Raw genomic sequence first — 19,284 nt, forward strand, 5'->3', positions numbered from 1 at the left:
GGATCCAAGGCTCAAGCCTTAATTTTCTGTTTCACATCCAGGGGTCCAGAGCTGCAGCCCTCATTCACGGCTGCAGCGGTAACTCTCTGCCAAGCTCCACATGAGAGCAAAAAAAAAAAAAAAAAAAAAAAAAAAAAAAAAAAAAAAAAAAAAAAAAAAAAAAAAACGCAGCTGCAGCTCCGATTTTCAAGCCCAAGCTCAATATCTCTGCCATCATTGCCGCTGCAGCTCTAGAATCATGGCTGCAGCCCCAGGTTCAAATGCCCAAAATTTTTAAGTGATTTTAAGACCCATTTTCCACTTCCAAGCTACGAATACACTTCTCTTCACTCTCTTTTCATGTTCTCAACCTCTAAACCCTTCCACACTCTCTTATACTCCCACTCTCTTCTCATGAGTCTCTCTTGTTGGTAGGAGATTAATGAAATATTTCATAGTTCTCTTCTCCTTCAAATCACACTAAAAAGGAAGTCTCTATCCATGGCCTACTTTAGAAACCCTTGTTGACCAAATTTTATGGCCTGGGGACAGTCCTATATACTTAGGAGGGGGTGGAGTGCAACAGTCAGGAGTTCATAGTGCAAAACCTGCTGCTGAGCATGGACAGGAAGAGGAAGTTGAGAGAGATGAAGAAGCAGAGGAAGAAGAGGAAGGAGAAGAAGAGGAATCCGAGTCAGAGGATTTTTGAGACAGACTGTGGAGAAAAGTTCATTTTAATTTTTTTGCAATTTTAAATTTTAGTATTTAAATATTATGGTGGTTTATTGCTAGCTTGTTCAGTTTAAACTATCTATTTGTTTTGTGTTAGTTATGGTTTTATGTGTTGGATGTTATAATTATGCATGTGTTGTTTTGGCTTGTGGTGCTTAGGTCAAGTACTAATAAACGTTTGGGGTTTTTGTGGAAAGTCACTAGTTTGTGAATAATCACTGACTATTGAAACACTCAGTTCTTTTTGAAAGACAAGTCAAGTTGTTTCAAATCAGCAAGAAGAAAACTTTCATCTTTAAATTCACCGAAAAAAAAAAGTGTTGTTAATACTCATCTTTTGGTTGCACTCTATCATTCATGCATAATCTTAGAATTCATGAGCATCTCTTTAACTTGACATGAAAGGTCAGTGGTTGGATTTATTGAGCCAAGCCAGTGAGTGAGAACACCCAATACATACACTTATATGTTTGAGAGTCACCATCATAGCATATGTGTTTGCATTGTTTGATTCTTGAAATTGTTGCTCTTGTAAGAAATGTTGGAAAAGATCAAGGCATTATGTTGTTCATATTGAAGATCTGTTAAACCTAGAACCAAACAGCTAACCTTCATTTGAGAAAAATCTTTGTTTGAAACCCATTTGAGCATTACCCTTTATCCAACCTTTAAGCCTATACCAATCATAAATTCCTCACCCTAACCAAACCTTAGAGAGCATGATGAAAATGATTGTGGGTTAAGTTGGGGGGAGTGAAAATTGTCAAAGGTTGAAGAAAAAGAAAAGAAATACCATGTTGTGAAGTGTTAAAGTGAGAATTACCTCTTTAATGTTATCATTGTAATGTACAATTTCATTCAAAATAGCTCAAAAAAAAAAAAAAAAAAAAAAAAAAAAAGAAGAAGCTAGGTTATTGTACAAAAAGTCTCAAAAGAGGTGGTATTCTTACAATTGAGTCAATAAATTATGAGGGTAAATATGGGAAAAGTGAAGGTAGAAATTGGGCTGAGATATATGGTTGGAGTTGAAAATTCAAGAGTGAACAAATTTTGAGTCTTGTTGCTTATGTTTATTGTGCTCTCTAGAGTTTGAACTTTGAACCTTGTTTAACCAGAAAAATCATATTTCTTTGTTAACCAAGCCCCATTACAACCATCAAAAGACCTTGAGATCCTTCATCTTCTTTTCAAGAGTGGTAATGGAGAGATGATATCAATGCTTATGTTCATAGAAATGATGAGTGTAGTTGAGAGAAACACTCACCCAAGGAGAGATACACCAGTGAGGAGTATTTATTCAATCACTGATTCATAGTGCTCAAGTTTGTGATTTGATTTGTGAATTCTTTGATTAAGTATGTTTGAAAATGTGGCACCTCAAGTGAGTAGGAATTAATTTGATGAAGGTGAATTAATTGATGACTTATTCTCTTGTTGATATAAAAGCAATTTGTGAATTAGAAAGTGTTGTCAATTTGTAGTCATAGTGGAACCTTTGTTTGGGGACAAACAAATGAGTAAGTTGGGGGGAGTTGATAAGTGCTCAAATTGCATATTTTTATGCTTAATTTGGCACTTATTTTGGATGAGATATAAGTAATTTTGGTTATGTTTGACCCTCCAAATAGATGAACTAAGATTAATCTAAGGAGTTACAAGAGTGTAGTTTCTTTGGCTAAAAATATTTCCTTTTTGTGTAGGTTTTGATGAAATTGGAAATCCAAGGCTATAGCCCCAAAACCAGAGCTGCAGCCATGAAGCATGAACCAAAAAGAAGTGTTCCAGAGAGTTGGAGCTGCAGCCCCCATTCCAGAGCTGCAGCCTTGAAGCCTTGTGCGTATGGAAACACTTCCAGAGCTGCAGCCCCCATTCCAGAGCTGCAGCCTTGGGTTAAAAATCCCAACTTTTCCTTGGACAGAACATATATGGGGCCCAAAATTAAGGAGAAAAATAGTGGGGGACAAAAATTAAGGAAAGAAACAAGAAGCACATGAGCACTAAATTAAAAAGAAAGACAAGGGGCCTTAAATTAAGGAGAAACAAACAAGGAAAAAGGGAAAAATAATTAGTGGTTTTCCACTAATTGAACCACTAATGGAGGCTACAGCTGGACATCCACTAGGCTACAGCTAGAGACCAATTGGAGGGGGCAAGTGTTCTTTTTAGTAACACACAGATTGGGGGGCTAGAGGATACACACGGATAGGAGCTCCCAAAACCTCTGTTTTTCACTTGCAACTTTGTACTCTCTTATGGAATTTGCTGCAGAATTTGTAATGGCCATAAGTGGCTAATTTCATTGAGGATTGGTTGGATGTAACTACTAACTCTTCTCCTTCTTAAATATATGCATTTTAATCTCATTATTTGTGTATGATTCTTTACTTAATGCTTATATCGGCTTGATCACCTGTTGTATGAATTTTTGGTTTTTGAATCCAGTTGGAAAACGTTTTTGAAAACCCGAACTGAATCTTGCACCTAATCAATTCTTGTTCTAGGGATAGACTTGATTTGGTTAGTCACATTGTTCAAGTTCTTGTTCTTAATGCGAAGTGTTGAACTCGAAACATAGAGGAATCATGTTTTGAGCTTAATGACTTTAGGATTCAACCTTGAGGAATCTTGTTGGATTACTTAATGAACGTGGAAATAATGGAATTAGAATAGCATTTATTTTAAGAAGATCTATGAGTTAGCAAGTGCTTCCGAACCAATCCTTGTTTCTTAATCATCATCCTTACTACGTTTGTTTTACTGTGTTGTTTTAATTTATCATCATTCATCCGCAAATTGAACATCATTTTCTTTTAAATCATTAGAGTAAGAATTACTAATCACTCAAATCCCTGAGGACGATCTTTAAATACTACTTCGAAACTTGGTTCACTTGCCAAGTGATAGGTTTGCGAAAAAACCCCATCAAGTTTCTGTACAAGCACAAAGCCAAGATATATCATGACAAGAAGATTCTGAATAGGAACTTCCAACCTGGCCAGCAGGTATTATTGTTCAATTCCAGGTTGAAACTCTTCCCTGAGAAGATCAAATCTAAGTGGTCAGGTCTTTTCTCAATTAAATCTGTCAAATCCTATGGAGCCATTGAACTTGAAGATCCTGCCTCTGGAAGGAATTGGCTAGTTAATGGTAAGAGGCTCAAGCATTATTTGGGTGGTGAGGTGGAGAGATCCACTACCAGCACATATTTGAAGGAGCCATGAACAAACAGGATTGTCAAGCTAAAGACATTAAATTAGCACGTTCTTATTTTGATTTCTATTTTTAGATTCCCAATTTAGTTTGAATAGTAAGTAATTAAGAGTTTTTGTTCATAGAATTGCTTGATATCAGTATGAATGTTGCTTGATGATTTCCATGATTGTGTTTTGCTAATTTCATATCTTGGTTACTACTTGTTGTGTTATTTAGGCTTCATGAGTAAATGATATGGTAGTATCAATGCATGTTTGAATGTATGATATTCATGTATCATTGCATATCTTATATTTTGTGTGTCATGTTAGTTGCACTTGGTTAATTGTGTGATTGTTTGTGTTAATTATGAGTTCATTATAGCTGTTAAAAATGTGGGAGTGTAGGAACAAGTTTTAGAGAGGTTGAGAGCTATAAAAGAGTGAAAAGGAAGTAAAAATTTCAAGTTTCAAGTCTCAGGGCTGCAGCCTTCATTCACGGCTGCAGCGGATTTAGCAGAAAAACTTGAAAAAAAATTTTCTGATATGAGGGCTCAAGCCCCGGATCCAAGGCTCAAGCCTTAATTTTCTGTTTCACGTCCAGGGGTCCAGAGCTGCAGCCCTCATTCACGGCTGCAGCGGTAACTCTCTGCCAAGCTCCACATGAGAGCAAAAAAAAAAAAAAAAAAAAAAAAAAAAAAAAAAAAAAAAAAACGCAGCTGCAGCTCTGATTTCCAAGCCCAAGCTCAATATCTCTGCCACCATTGTAGCTGCAGCTCCAAAAACCGTGGCTGCAGCCCCAGGTTCAAATGCCCAAAATTTTTAAGTGATTTTAAGACCCATTTTCCACTTCCAAGCTACGAATACACTTCTCTTCACTCTCTTTTCATGTTCTCAACCTCTAAACCCTTCCACACTCTCTTATACTCCCACTCTCTTCTCATGAGTCTCTCTTGTTGGTAGGAGATTAATGAAATATTTCATAGTTCTCTTCTCCTTCAAATCACACTAAAAAGGTAAATTTTTTCATAGATTTTTCTCCTCTAGTTACATGCGATTCTTTCAAATTTCTTCTTCCTCTTGAAGCACAATGTGATTTTTAAATTGTAATTTCTCAAAAGAACTCTTGAATTGTTGAAGTGAATGAAACACTGTGTTTGCTTAAAAAAAAAAAATGCTTATTTAAGGTGCATGCAAAGTGTTTGTGGAAATGTTTGCAAGAACACCATGTGAAATTCAACTCCATGTTAATTTTTGGCACATTAATCTTTGCTTTTTGACGTGCATATCATCCACATGGTTAATTGTGCTTGAAATAAACTGAAACAAGAAGTCTCTATCCATGGCCTACTTTAGAAACCCTTGTTGACCAAATTTTATGGCCTGGGGACAGTCCTATACACACGTAGGAGGGCTCCCAAAACCTCTGTTTTTCATCTGCAACTTTGTACTCTCTTATGGAATTTGCTGCAGAATTTGTAATGGCCATGAGTGGCTAATTTCATTGAGGATTGGTTGGATGTAACTACTAACTCTTCTCCTTCTTAAATATATGCATTTTAATCTCATTATTTGTGTATGATTCTTTACTTAATGCTTATATCGGCTTGATCACCCGTTGTATGAATTTTTGGTTTTTGAATCCAGTTGGAAAACGTTTTTGAAAACCCGAACTGAATCTTGCACCTAATCAATTCTTGTTCTAGGGATAGACTTGATTTGGTTAGTCACATTGTTCAAGTTCTTGTTCTTAATGCGAAGTGTTGAACTCAAAACATAGAGGAATCATGTTTTGAGCTTAATGACTTTAGGATTCAACCTTGAGGAATCTTGTTGGATTACTTAATGAACGTGGAAATAATGGAATTAGAATAGCATTTATTTTAAGAAGATCTATGAGTTAGCAAGTGCTTCCGAACCAATCCTTGTTTCTTAATCATTGTCCTTATTACATTTGTTTTATTGTGTTGTTTTAATCTATTTTCACTCATCTGCAATTTGAACATCATTTTCTTAGAAATCATTAGAGTAAGAATTACTAATCACTCAAATTGCATATTTTTATGCTTAATTTGGCACTTATTTTGGATGAGATATAAGTAATTTTGGTTATGTTTGACCCTCCAAATAGATGAACTAAGATTAATCTAAGGAGTTACAAGAGTGTAGTTTCTTTGGCTAAAAATATTTCCTTTTTGTGTAGGTTTTTGATGAAATTGGAAATCCAAGGCTATAGCCCCAAAACCAGAGCTGCAGCCATGAAGCATGAACCAAAAAGAAGTGTTCCAGAGAGTTGGAGCTGCAGCCCCCATTCCAGAGCTGCAGCCTTGGAGCTTTGTGCGTATATGGACCAATTCCAGAGAGTTGGAGCTGCAGCCCCCATTCCAGAGCTGCAGCCTTGAAGCCTTGTGCGTATGGAAACCAATTCCAGAGAGTTGGAGCTGCAGCCCCCATTCCAGAGCTGCAGCCTTGAAGCCTTGTGCGTATGGAAACCAATTCCAGAGAGTTGGAGCTGCAGCCCCCATTCCAGAGCTGCAGCCTTGGGTTAAAAATCCCAACTTTTCCTTGGACAGAACATATGTGGGGCCCAAAATTAAGGAGAAAAATAGTGGGGGACAAAAATTAAGGAAAGAAACAAGAAGCACATGAGCACTAAATTAAAAAGAAAGACAAGGGGCCTTAAATTAAGGAGAAACAAACAAGGAAAAAGGGAAAAATAATTAGTGGTTTTCCACTAATTGAACCACTAATGGAGGCTACAGCTGGACATCCACTAGGCTACAGCTAGAGACCAATTGGAGGGGGCAAGTGTTCTTTTTAGTAACACACAGATTGGGGGGCTAGAGCATACACACGTAGGAGGGCTCCCAAAACCTCTGTTTTTCATCTGCAACTTTGTACTCTCTTATGGAATTTGCTGCAGAATTTGTAATGGCCATGAGTGGCTAATTTCATTGAGGATTGGTTGGATGTAACTACTAACTCTTCTCCTTCTTAAATATATGCATTTTAATCTCATTATTTGTGTATGATTCTTTACTTAATGCTTATATCGGCTTGATCACCCGTTGTATGAATTTTTGGTTTTTGAATCCAGTTGGAAAACGTTTTTGAAAACCCGAACTGAATCTTGCACCTAATCAATTCTTGTTCTAGGGATAGACTTGATTTGGTTAGTCACATTGTTCAAGTTCTTGTTCTTAATGCGAAGTGTTGAACTCAAAACATAGAGGAATCATGTTTTGAGCTTAATGACTTTAGGATTCAACCTTGAGGAATCTTGTTGGATTACTTAATGAACGTGGAAATAATGGAATTAGAATAGCATTTATTTTAAGAAGATCTATGAGTTAGCAAGTGCTTCCGAACCAATCCTTGTTTCTTAATCATTGACCTTACTACGTTTGTTTTATTTTGTTGTTTTAATCTATTTTCACTCATCTACAATTTGAACATCATTTTCGTATAAATCATTAGAGAAAGAATTACTAAACACCCAAATCCCTGAGGACGATCTTTAAATACTACTTCGAAACTTGGTTCACTTGCCAAGTGATAGGTTGCGATAAAAACCCCATCAAGTTTCTGGTATCTAGGCCCACCGCTGCAGCGCTAAATCCAGCGCTTTAGCTGTAACTCTCTGCCAGCTCATTTTCTCCTGGGCTTCCTTTTTCGTTTCAGCACCAAGTGCAGAAATTCTACACTTCCATGGCTTCCCTTTACATTTTCCAACAATAATCCATCAATGTTTACCCCCAAAACATGATCTACCAACCACCTACAACTCAAAAACATCAACAATTACAACATACATGCATCAATCATCAAAATCCCCAAATTTTCATCAAACCCCATAAAATGGAATTTCATCAAACATCACCATCAATCCACAATAATCAGTCATCAAGTAAGTTTTTAGCTCATTTCTAAACAATCCATCACAAACAACTAACTTCCCTTACCTTGGCTCAAAAACCCCAAGCTCCGGGAAGACGGGTATGGAAGGGAAGAAGAGGAAGAGAACTCCACACACGGTATGCTACCCTTGGTTTCCAGCAGCTTGCAAAGAAGGGTCTTCAGAATCACTCATGGATTTAGCTAGAAAAAGGGATTTGAATAAGATTAAGATTTGAGAGAAAAAGAAAGATCAACCACTATGTGCCCAAAAGAGAAAGCAAGTGAGAGTGGTGAGGGTCCAGGGGAAGAAAGAAAGAGAAAAAAAATAAAAATCTGGGGCCTCACATCCTCCCCAACAACAAGAGTTTTCGTCCCCGAAAACAGACTTACTTGGGAAAAGAAAGGGGTAACGCTCCCTGAGCTGCTGCTCCACCTCCCAAGTAGCCTCACCAGTAGTTGCATCCCACAATACCTTCACCAGAGTAATGGACTTGTCCCTCAACTCCTTCAGCTTATGATCAACTATAGCTATGGGCAACTTCTCAAAGGTCAGGTTCTCCTTCACTTGCACATCATCTAGTTCCACCACATGACTCGGGTCATGGACGTACTTTCTCAACTGGGATACATGAAATACATCGTGTAGGTTCGAAAGAGACGGAGGTAAAGCCAACCGATAAGCAACCGGACCCACACGCTATATTATCTGGTAGGGATCGACAAACCTCGGTGTCAACTTCTTTGCTTTCAGTGCTCTACCTACACCAGAGGTCGGAGTCACCTTCAAAAACACATGTTCCCCCTCAGCAAACTCCAAAGGCTTGCGCCTCTTGTCAGCATACGACTTCTGTCTACTCTGCGCAGTCTTCATCCTTTCCTGAATCATCTTTACTTTCTCAGTGGTCTGTAGGATTATCTCCGGACCTACCACCACTGACTCACCTTCCTGATACCAGCACAGAGGAGTCCTACATCTTCTGCCATACAACGCTTCAAATGGTGCCATCCTAATGCTTGCATGAAAACTGTTGTTGTAGGTGAACTCGACCAACGGTAAGACCTCCTCCCAGCTACCCAAGTGGTCTAACACACAAGCCCTAAGTAGATCCTCCAAGGACTGGATTGTCCTTTCTGACTGACCATCCGTCTGTGGATGATAAGCAGAGCTCAATTTCAATTTCGTGCCTAAGGCTTGGTGTAGACTCTGCCAAAATCTAGAAGTGAACCTTGGATCTCTGTCTGAAATAATACTAGAAGGCACCCCATGCAACCGTACTATTTCTTTCACATACAATTGTGTTAGCTTCTCCAAGGACCACTTGATGTTAACAGGCAAGAAATGTGCACACTTGGTCAAACGATCAACAACTACCCAAATAGTATCACTGTTTCTAGCTGACCTAGGCAACCCCACAACGAAATCCATAGTAATGCTATCCCACTTCCACTCTGGAATCTCAATCTGCTGCATCAACCCACTCGGCTTCTGATGCTCAACCTTCGCCTTCTGACAGGTCAGACAGGCTGCCACATATTCAACTATCTCCCTCTTCATACCAGACCACCAGAAGGTCTTTTTGAGGTCTTGGTACATCTTAGTCATACCCGGGTGTATGCTAAGTCTACTCTTGTGGCCTTCATCCAACACAGCTCTCTTCAGCTCAGCATCCTGGGGTAGGCAAATTCTGCCTTTAAACCTCAAGATCCCGTCTTCTCCTAGTTCAAAACCAACTGCCTTCTCAGTACCCAGTAAACCAAGAAGCTTCACCATCTCCACATCTTGTAACTGTTTTAGTCCAACCTGCCTCAAGAATTCATTAGTTATGGTGACCATCCCACAACTAATGTGATCCTGAGCTAACTCCACCCCAAGGTTCAAATCTCTAAATTTCTCAATTAATTCCAACTCCTTCACCATCATACTTGACATGTGGATGGATTTCCTACTCAATGCGTCCGCCACAACATTGGCCTTACCAGGATGATACATCAACTGGAAGTCATAGTCCTTCAAAAACTCCATCCACCGTCTCTGCCTCATGTTTAGCTCTTTCTGGTCAAACAGATACTTCAGACTCTTATGATCACTAAAGACGCTGAACCGTGCACCATACAAATAGTGTCGCCATATCTTTAAGGCAAAAACAACCGCTGCCAATTCCAGGTCATGAGTGGGATAATTCCTCTCATGGTTCTTCAGTTGCCTTGAAGCGTAGGCCACTACTTTCCCGTGTTGCATCAACACACACCCAAGACCCTGGTGAGAAGCATCACAATACACATCAAAGGGCTCACCAGAATTTGGCATCACCAACACAGGAGAAGTAGTCAACCTTCTCTTCAACTCCTCAAAACTCTGCTCACAGGCATCTGTCCAAATGAACAGCTGCTCCTTCCTCGTCAACTGGGTTAGAGGCGCTACTATCCTGGAGAATCCTTCAATGAACCGTCGATAGTAACCCGCCAAACCCACAAAGCTCCGAATGTCAGTGACAGTTCTTGGACGCTCCCACTGTATCACCGACTCCACCTTAGCCGGATCAACAGCAATTCCCTCAGCCGAAATCACATGGCCCAAGAATTTCACTTCATTTAACCAGAACTCACATTTTGAAAGCTTAGCATATAGTTGCTTCGCCTTCAAAATCTCCAGCACCACCCTCAAGTGCTCTTCATGCTCTTCCCAGGTTCTTGAATAAATCAGGATATCATCTATGAACACCACCACGTATTTATCCAAGAATGGTCGGAAGATTCTATTCATGTAATCCATCAACACTGCAGGAGCGTTGGTCACACCGAATGGCATCACAACATATTCATAGTGACCATACCTAGTCCTGAAAGCAGTCTTCGGTATGTCACCCTCCTTCACCCTAATTTGGTGATAGCCTGACCTCAAATCAATCTTAGAAAACACTGATGCTCCCTTCAGCTGATCCATTAAGTCATCTATCCGGGGCAGAGGATATTTGTTCTTAATGGTCAATTTGTTCAACTGTCGGTAATCCACACAAAGTCGACTACTCCCATCCTTCTTCTTCACCAACAACACAGGAGCACCCCACGGTGAAACGCTTGGCCGCACCAACTGCTTCTCCAATAAGTCTTCCAACTGACCTTTCAACTCAATCAGCTCGGCAGGAGCCATCCTATAGGGAGCCACCGACACTGGCCCCGCATCTGGAACTAGATCAATGCTAAACTCTATCTCCCTAACAGGAGGCAACCCAGGCACCTCATCAGGAAACACTTCAACAAAGTCTCTCACCACATCTATCTCAGAAATGACCCTCTCAGTCTCCGCACTCATCATAGAAAAAAGGAGGCAACACTTTGCTCCATTCCTCCACAATAATTCAGCTTGGCTAGCTGAAATCAACAACTCATCCTCCTCCTGAGGAAAGATCAACCGCCTATTGGCACAATCTATAATGATACGATTGGCAGATAACCAATCCATCCCTAAGATTATGTCAATATCAACTAAAGGCAAACAAATCAAGTTTACCTTGTATTTCTTCCCATTCACAACAATGGGGCAGCTAGCACACAGTTCAGAAGCAACTACTGAAGCAGAAGCGGGCGTCGACACTAGCAGTCTTAACCCTAAATCACACACAGGCACTCCCAACCTAGCAACACAGGCATAGGAAATAAAAGAATGGGAAGCCCCAGAATCAAACAAAAGCATTACATCCTTACCAGCAGCCTTGCCCTTCCCCTTCACTAAGTCAGAAGAAGTAGAAGCCTCAGCACCCGTTAAAGCAAATACTCTACCGGCTGTAGTGGGTTTGTCACCCCTCTGAGTCTCAGTCCTCTGTACACTATTCTTCTGAGTATCAACTCTCTGTGCATCACTCCTTTGAGTACTCTTCTCTGGTCTACTCCTGGTGGGACAGTTGAAAGACACATGGCCCATCTGCTGACATCTGAAACATTTGCTCTCAGTGTGGGGAAAATCCTTGATCAAATGGGGTCCACCACACCTGTAACATCTAAGGGCAACACTTCCACTCTGTCCCCCTCCTCTGGTAGCCTCGGCAGATTGCCTAATGAAAGAACCCCCTTGTTGTGATTGGGGCCTATCATATGGCTTCCTCTGACTCTCACCCTTCTTGGACCCAGATGGCCCACCTGCAGTCCTCACAATACGATTACCACCCTCCAATTGCTCTACCACCCTTGCCTTCTCTACCAAGGCAGGAAACTCTGTGATGGCCATAGGCACCACCATCCTCTTCAGCTCATATCTCAAACCATTAGCAAATTTCCTGCATTTCCAAGCCTCAGGCATACTTTGCGAATAAAAACGGGCCAGGTGTTCGAATTTCATCGCATACTCAAAAACTGTCATCCCTCCCTGATGCAGTCGCATAAACTCTGCCTCTTTGGCATGCCTCACGCTTTCCAGAAACTTGATGGGGTTTTTATCGCAACCTATCACTTGGCAAGTGAACCAAGTTTCGAAGTAGTATTTAAAGATCGTCCTCAGGGATTTGGGTGTTTAGTAATTCTTTCTCTAATGATTTATACGAAATTGATGTTCAAATTGTAGATGAGTGAAAATAGATTAAAACAACAAAATAAAACAAACGTAGTAAGGTCAATGATTAAGAAACAAGGATTGGTTCGGAAGCACTTGCTAACTCATATATCTTCTTAAAATAAATGCTATTCTAATTCCATTATTTCCACGTTCATTAAGTAATCCAACAAGATTCCTCAAGGTTGAATCCTAAAGTCATTAAGCTCAAAACATGATTCCTCTATGTTTTGAGTTCAACACTTCGCATTAAGAACAAGAACTTGAACAATGTGACTAACCAAATCAAGTCTATCCCTAGAACAAGAATTGATTAGGTGCAAGATTCAGTTCGGGTTTTCAAAAACGTTTTCCAACTGGATTCAAAAACCAAAAATTCATACAACGGGTGATCAAGCCGATATAAGCATTAAGTAAAGAATCATACACAAATAATGAGATTAAAATGCATATATTTAAGAAGGAGAAGAGTTAGTAGTTACATCCAACCAATCCTCAAGTCAAAACAACAACATGCACAAGTATAACATCCAACACATAAAACCATAACTAACACAAAACAACAGATTTTTTAAACGCAACAAGTTAACAATAAACCATAGTATTTAAATACTAAAATTTAAAATTGCAGAAACTTGAAAAGAGAGTACAAAGTTTTAAGTTGATAATTAAAATTAAAATTAAAATTAAACTTGGGATTTTTAACCCAAGGCTGCAGCTCTGGAATGGGGGCTGCAGCTCTGGAAGTGTTTCCATACGCACAAGGCTTCAAGGCTGCAGCTCTGGAATGGGGGCTGCAGCTCCAACTCTCTGGAATTGGTTTCCATACGCACAAGGCTTCAAGGCTGCAGCTCTGGAATGGGGGCTGCAGCTCCAACTCTCTGGAATTGGTTTCCATACGCACAAGGCTTCAAGGCTGCAGCTCTGGAATGGGGGCTGCAGCTCCAACTCTCTGGAATTGGTTTCCATACGCACAAGGCTTCAAGGCTGCAGCTCTGGAATGGGGGCTGCAGCTCCAACTCTCTGGAATTGGTCCATATACGCACAAGGCTCCAAGGCTGCAGCTCTGGAATGGGGGCTGCAGCTCCAACTCTCTGGAACACTTCTTTTTGGTTCATGCTTCATGGCTGCAGCTCTGGTTTTGGGGCTATAGCCTTGGATTTCCAATTTCATCAAAACCTACACAAAAAGGAAATATTTTTAGCCAAAGAAACTACACTCTTGTAACTCCTTAGATTAATCTTAGTTCATCTATTTGGAGGGTCAAACATAACCAAAATTACTTATATCTCATCCAAAATAAGTGCCAAATTAAGCATAAAAATATGCAATTTGAGCACTTATCAACTCCCCCCAACTTACTCATTTGTTTGTCCCCAAACAAAGGTTCCACTATGACTACAAATTGACAACACTTTCTAATTCACAAATTGCTTTTATATCAACAAGAGAATAAGTCATCAATTAATTCACCTTCATCAAATTAATTCCTACTCACTTGAGGTGCCACATTTTCAAACATACTTAATCAAAGAATTCACAAATCAAATCACAAACTTGAGCATTATGAATCAGTGATTGAATAAATACTCCTCACTAGTGTATCTCTCCTTGGGTGAGTGTTTCTCTCAACTACACACATCATTTCTATGAACATAAGCATTGATATCATCTCTCCATTACCATTCTTGAAAAGAAGATGAAGGATCACAAGGTCTTTTGATAGTTGTAATGGGGCTTGGTTAACAAAGAAACATGATTTTTTTTTTTTTTTCATAGATTTTTCTCCTCTAGTTACATGCGATTCTTTCAAATTTCTTCTTCCTCTTGAAGCACAATGTGATTTTTAAATTGTAATTTCTCAAAAGAACTCTTGAATTGTTGAAGTGAATGAAACACTTTGTTTGCTTAAAAAAAATGCTTATTTAAGGTGCATGCAAAGTGTTTGTGGAAATGTTTGCAAGAACACCATGTGAAATTCAACTCCATGTTAATTTTTGGCACATTAATCTTTGCTTTTTGACGTGCATATCATCCACATGGTTAATTGTGCTTGAAATAAACTGAAACAGGAGGTAGTCTTTATCCTTGGCCTACTTTAGAAACTTTTGCTGACCAAATTTTATGGCCTGGGGACAGTCCTATTTCCTTAAGAGGGGGTGGAGTGCAGCAGCCAGGAGTTCATAGTGCACAACCTGCTGCTGAGCATGGACAGGAAGAGGAAGTTGAGAGAGATGAAGAAGCAGAGGAAGAAGAGGAAGGAGAAGAAGAGGAATCCGAGTCAGAGGATTTTTGAGACAGACTGTGGAGAAAAGTTCATTTTAATTTTTTTTTGCAATTTTAAATTTTAGTATTTAAATATTATGGTGGTTTATTGCTAGTTTGTTCAGTTTAAACTATCTGTTTGTTTTGTGTTAGTTATGGTTTTATGTGTTGGATGTTATAATTATGCATGTGTTGTTTTGGCTTGTGGTGCTTAGATCAAGTACTAATAAACATTTGGGGTTTTTGTGGAAAGTCACTAGTTTGTGAATAATCACTGACTATTGAAACACTCAGTTCTTTTTGAAAGACAAGTCAAGTTGTTTCAAATCAGCAAGAAGAAAACTTTCATCTTTAAACTCACCGAAAAAAAAAGTGTTGTTAATACTCATCTTTTGGTTGCACTCTATCATTTATGCATAATCTTAGAATTCATGAGCATCTCTTTAACTTGACATGAAAGGTCAGTGGTTGGATTTATTGAGCCAAGCCAGTGAGTGAGAACACCCAATACAAACACTTATATGTTTGAGAGTCACCATCATAGCATATGTGTTTGCATTGTTTGATTCTTGAAATTGTTGCTCTTGTAAAAAGTGATGGAAAAGATCAAGGCATTATGTTGTTCATATTGAAGATCTGTTGAGCCTATAACCAAACAGCTAACCTTCATTTGAGAAAAATCTTTGTTTGAAACCCATTTGAGCATTACCCTTTATTCAACCCTTAAGCCTATACCAATCATAAATTCCTCACCCTAACCAAACCTTAGAGAGCATGATGAAAATGATTGTGGGTTAAGTTGGGGGGAGTGAAAATTGTCAAAGGTTGAAGAAAAAGAAAAGAAATACCATGTTGTGAAGTGTTAAAGTGAGAATTACCTCTTTAATGTTATCATTGTAATGTACAATTTCATTCAAAATAGCTCAAAAAAAAAAAAAAAAAAAAAAAAGAAGAAGCTAGGTTATTGTACAAAAAGTCTCAAAAGAGGTGGTATTCTTACAATTGAGTCAATAAATTATGAGGGTAAATATGGGAAAAGTGAAGGTAGAAATTGGGCTGAGATATATGGTTGGAGTTGAAAATTCAAGAGTGAACAAATTTTGAGTCTTGTTGCTTATGTTTATTGTGCTCTCTAGAGTTTGAACTTTGAACCTTGTTTACAAAAAAAAAAAAAAAAAAAAAAAAAAAAATCATGTTTCTTTGTTAACCAAGCCCCATTACAACTATCAAAAGACCTTGTGATCCTTCATCTTCTTTTCAAGAATGGTAATGGAGAGATGATATCAATGCTTATGTTCATAGAAATGATGTGTGTAGTTGAGAGAAACACTCACCCAAGGAGAGATACACTAGTGAGGAGTATTTATTCAATCACTGATTCATAATGCTCAAGTTTGTGATTTGATTTGTGAATTCTTTGATTAAGTATGTTTGAAAATGTGGCACCTCAAGTGAGTAGGAATTAATTTGATGAAGGTGAATTAATTGATGACTTATTCTCTTGTTGATATAAAAGCAATTTGTGAATTAGAAAGTGTTGTCAATTTGTAGTCATAGTGGAACCTTTGTTTGGGGACAAACAAATGAGTAAGTTGGGGGGAGTTGATAAGTGCTCAAATTGCATATTTTTATGCTTAATTTGGCACTTATTTTGGATGAGATATAAGTAATTTTGGTTATGTTTGACCCTCCAAATAGATGAACTAAGATTAATCTAAGGAGTTACAAGAGTGTAGTTTCTTTGGCTAAAAATATTTCCTTTTTGTGTAGGTTTTGATGAAATTGGAAATCCAAGGCTATAGCCCCAAAACCAGAGCTGCAGCCATGAAGCATGAACCAAAAAGAAGTGTTCCAGAGAGTTGGAGCTGCAGCCCCCATTCCAGAGCTGCAGCCTTGGAGCCTTGTGCGTATATGGACCAATTCCAGAGAGTTGGAGCTGCAGCCCCCATTCCAGAGCTGCAGCCTTGAAGCCTTGTGCGTATGGAAACCAATTCCAGAGAGTTGGAGCTGCAGCCCCCATTCCAGAGCTGCAGCCTTGAAGCCTTGTGCGTATGGAAACCAATTCCAGAGAGTTGGAGCTGCAGCCCCCATTCCAGAGCTGCAGCCTTGAAGCCTTGTGCGTATGGAAACCAATTCCAGAGAGTTGGAGCTGCAGCCCCCATTCCAGAGCTGCAGCCTTGAAGCCTTGTGCGTATGGAAACACTTCCAGAGCTGCAGCCCCCATTCCAGAGCTGCAGCCTTGGGTTAAAAATCCCAACTTTTCTTTGGACAGAACATATGTGGGGCCCAAAATTAAGGAGAAAAATAGTGGGGGACAAAAATTAAGGAAAGAAACAAGAAGCACATGAGCACTAAATTAAAAAGAAAGACAAGGGGCCTTAAATTAAGGAGAAACAAACAAGGAAAAAGGGAAAAATAATTAGTGGTTTTCCACTAATTGAACCACTAATGAAGGCTACAGCTGGACATCCACTAGGCTACAGCTAGAGACCATTTGGAGGGGGCAAGTGTTCTTTTTAGTAACACACAGATTGGGGGGCTGAGTATACACACGAAGAAGGGAACCCAAATTCTCTGGTTTTTCACTTCCAACTTTGTACTCTCTTATGGAATTTGCTGCAGAATTTGTAATGGCCATGAGTGGCTAATTTCATTGAGGATTGGTTGGATGTAACTACTAACTCTTCTCCTTCTTAAATATATGCATTTTAATCTCATTATTTGTGTATGATTCTTTACTTAATGCTTATATCGGCTTGATCACCCGTTGTATGAATTTTTGGTTTTTGAATCCAGTTGGAAAACGTTTTTGAAAACCCGAACTGAATCTTGCACCTAATCAATTCTTGTTCTAGGGATAGACTTGATTTGGTTAGTCACATTGTTCAAGTTCTTGTTCTTAATGCGAAGTGTTGAACTCAAAACATAGAGGAATCATGTTTTGAGCTTAATGACTTTAGGATTCAACCTTGAGGAATCTTGTTGGATTACTTAATGAACGTGGAAATAATGGAATTAGAATAGCATTTATTTTAAGAAGATATATGAGTTAGCAAGTGCTTCCGAACCAATCCTTGTTTCTTAATCATTGACCTTACTACGTTTGTTTTATTTTGTTGTTTTAATCTATTTTCACTCATCTACAATTTGAACATCAATTTCGTATAAATCATTAGAGAAAGAATTACTAAACACCCAAATCCCTGAGGACGATCTTTAAATACTACTTCGAAACTTGGTTCACTTGCCAAGTGATAGGTTGCGATAAAAACCCCATCAAGTTTCTTGGCGCCCACCGTGGATTTTGGTTATGTTTAATTTGGCACTTATTTTGGATGAGATATAAGTAATTTTGGTTATGTTTGACCCTCCAAATAGATGAACTAAGATTAATCTAAGGAGTTACAAGAGTGTAGTTTCTTTGGCTAAAAATATTTCCTTTTTGTGTAGGTTTTGATGAAATTGGAAATCCAAGGCTATAGCCCCAAAACCAGAGCTGCAGCCATGAAGCATGAACCAAAAAGAAGTGTTCCAGAGAGTTGGAGCTGCAGCCCCCATTCCAGAGCTGCAGCCTTGGAGCTTTGTGCGTATATAGACCAATTCCAGAGAGTTGGAGCTGCAGCCCCCATTCCAGAGCTGCAGCCTTGGAGCTTTGTGCGTATATAGACCAATTCCAGAGAGTTGGAGCTGCAGCCCCCATTCCAGAGCTGCAGCCTTGAAGCCTTGTGCGTATGGAAACACTTCCAGAGCTGCAGCCCCCATTCCAGAGCTGCAGCCTTGGGTTAAAAATCCCAACTTTTCCTTGGACAGAACATATGTGGGGCCTAAAATTAAGGAGAAAAATAGTGGGGGACAAAAATTAAGTAAAGAAACAAGAAGCACATGAGCACTAAATTAAAAAGAAAGACAAGGGGCCTTAAATTAAGGAGAAACAAACAAGGAAAAAGGGAAAAATAATTAGTGGTTTTCCACTAATTGAACCACTAATGAAGGCTACAGCTGGACATCCACTAGGCTACAGCTAGAGACCAATTGGAGGGGGCAAGTGTTCTTTTTAGTAACACACAGATTGGGGGGCTAGAGCATACACACGTAGGAGGGCTCCCAAAACCTCTGTTTTTCATCTGCAACTTTGTACTCTCTTATGGAATTTGCTGCAGAATTTGTAATGGCCATGAGTGGCTAATTTCATTGAGGATTGGTTGGATGTAACTACTAACTCTTCTCCTTCTTAAATATATGCATTTTAATCTCATTATTTGTGTATGATTCTTTACTTAATGCTTATATCGGCTTGATCACCCGTTGTATGAATTTTTGGTTTTTGAATCCAGTTGGAAAACGTTTTTGAAAACCCGAACTGAATCTTGCACCTAATCAATTCTTGTTCTAGGGATAGACTTGATTTGGTTAGTCACATTGTTCAAGTTCTTGTTCTTAATGCGAAGTGTTGAACTCAAAACATAGAGGAATCATGTTTTGAGTTGTGCCAAGGTCACGCTACCCTTTTTAGTAGCCTAGGGCCGTGCTCACCCCTGACATAACACTGTGCCAAGGTCACGCTACCCATCAGCTTAGGGCCGTGCTCACCCCTGGTCATCAGTACCACAATCATATCTCATTCACATCTCATTCACATTCCACACTTCTCATAACTTAAATTCACATCACGTA

The 19,284-nt window shown here is 39.2% G+C and overlaps 1 protein-coding gene across 1 annotated transcript; it reads left to right on the forward strand.

The window, feature by feature from the left end:
* Positions 1-2,068: 2,068 nt before the first annotated feature.
* LOC145956153 (uncharacterized) lies at positions 2,069-3,932 on the forward strand. Its single transcript, XM_083071719.1, has 3 exons — positions 2,069-2,092; positions 2,412-2,499; positions 3,616-3,932. Exons 1-3 carry the CDS (start codon positions 2,069-2,071, stop codon positions 3,930-3,932), a joined length of 429 nt encoding a protein of 142 aa, XP_082927845.1.
* Positions 3,933-19,284: the final 15,352 nt, after the last annotated feature.

This window comes from Cajanus cajan, chromosome 3 (genome assembly GCF_000230855.2).
Source record: "Cajanus cajan strain Asha chromosome 3, NIPB_CcT2T_4, whole genome shotgun sequence".
Classification (NCBI taxonomy): Eukaryota; Viridiplantae; Streptophyta; class Magnoliopsida; order Fabales; family Fabaceae; genus Cajanus; species Cajanus cajan.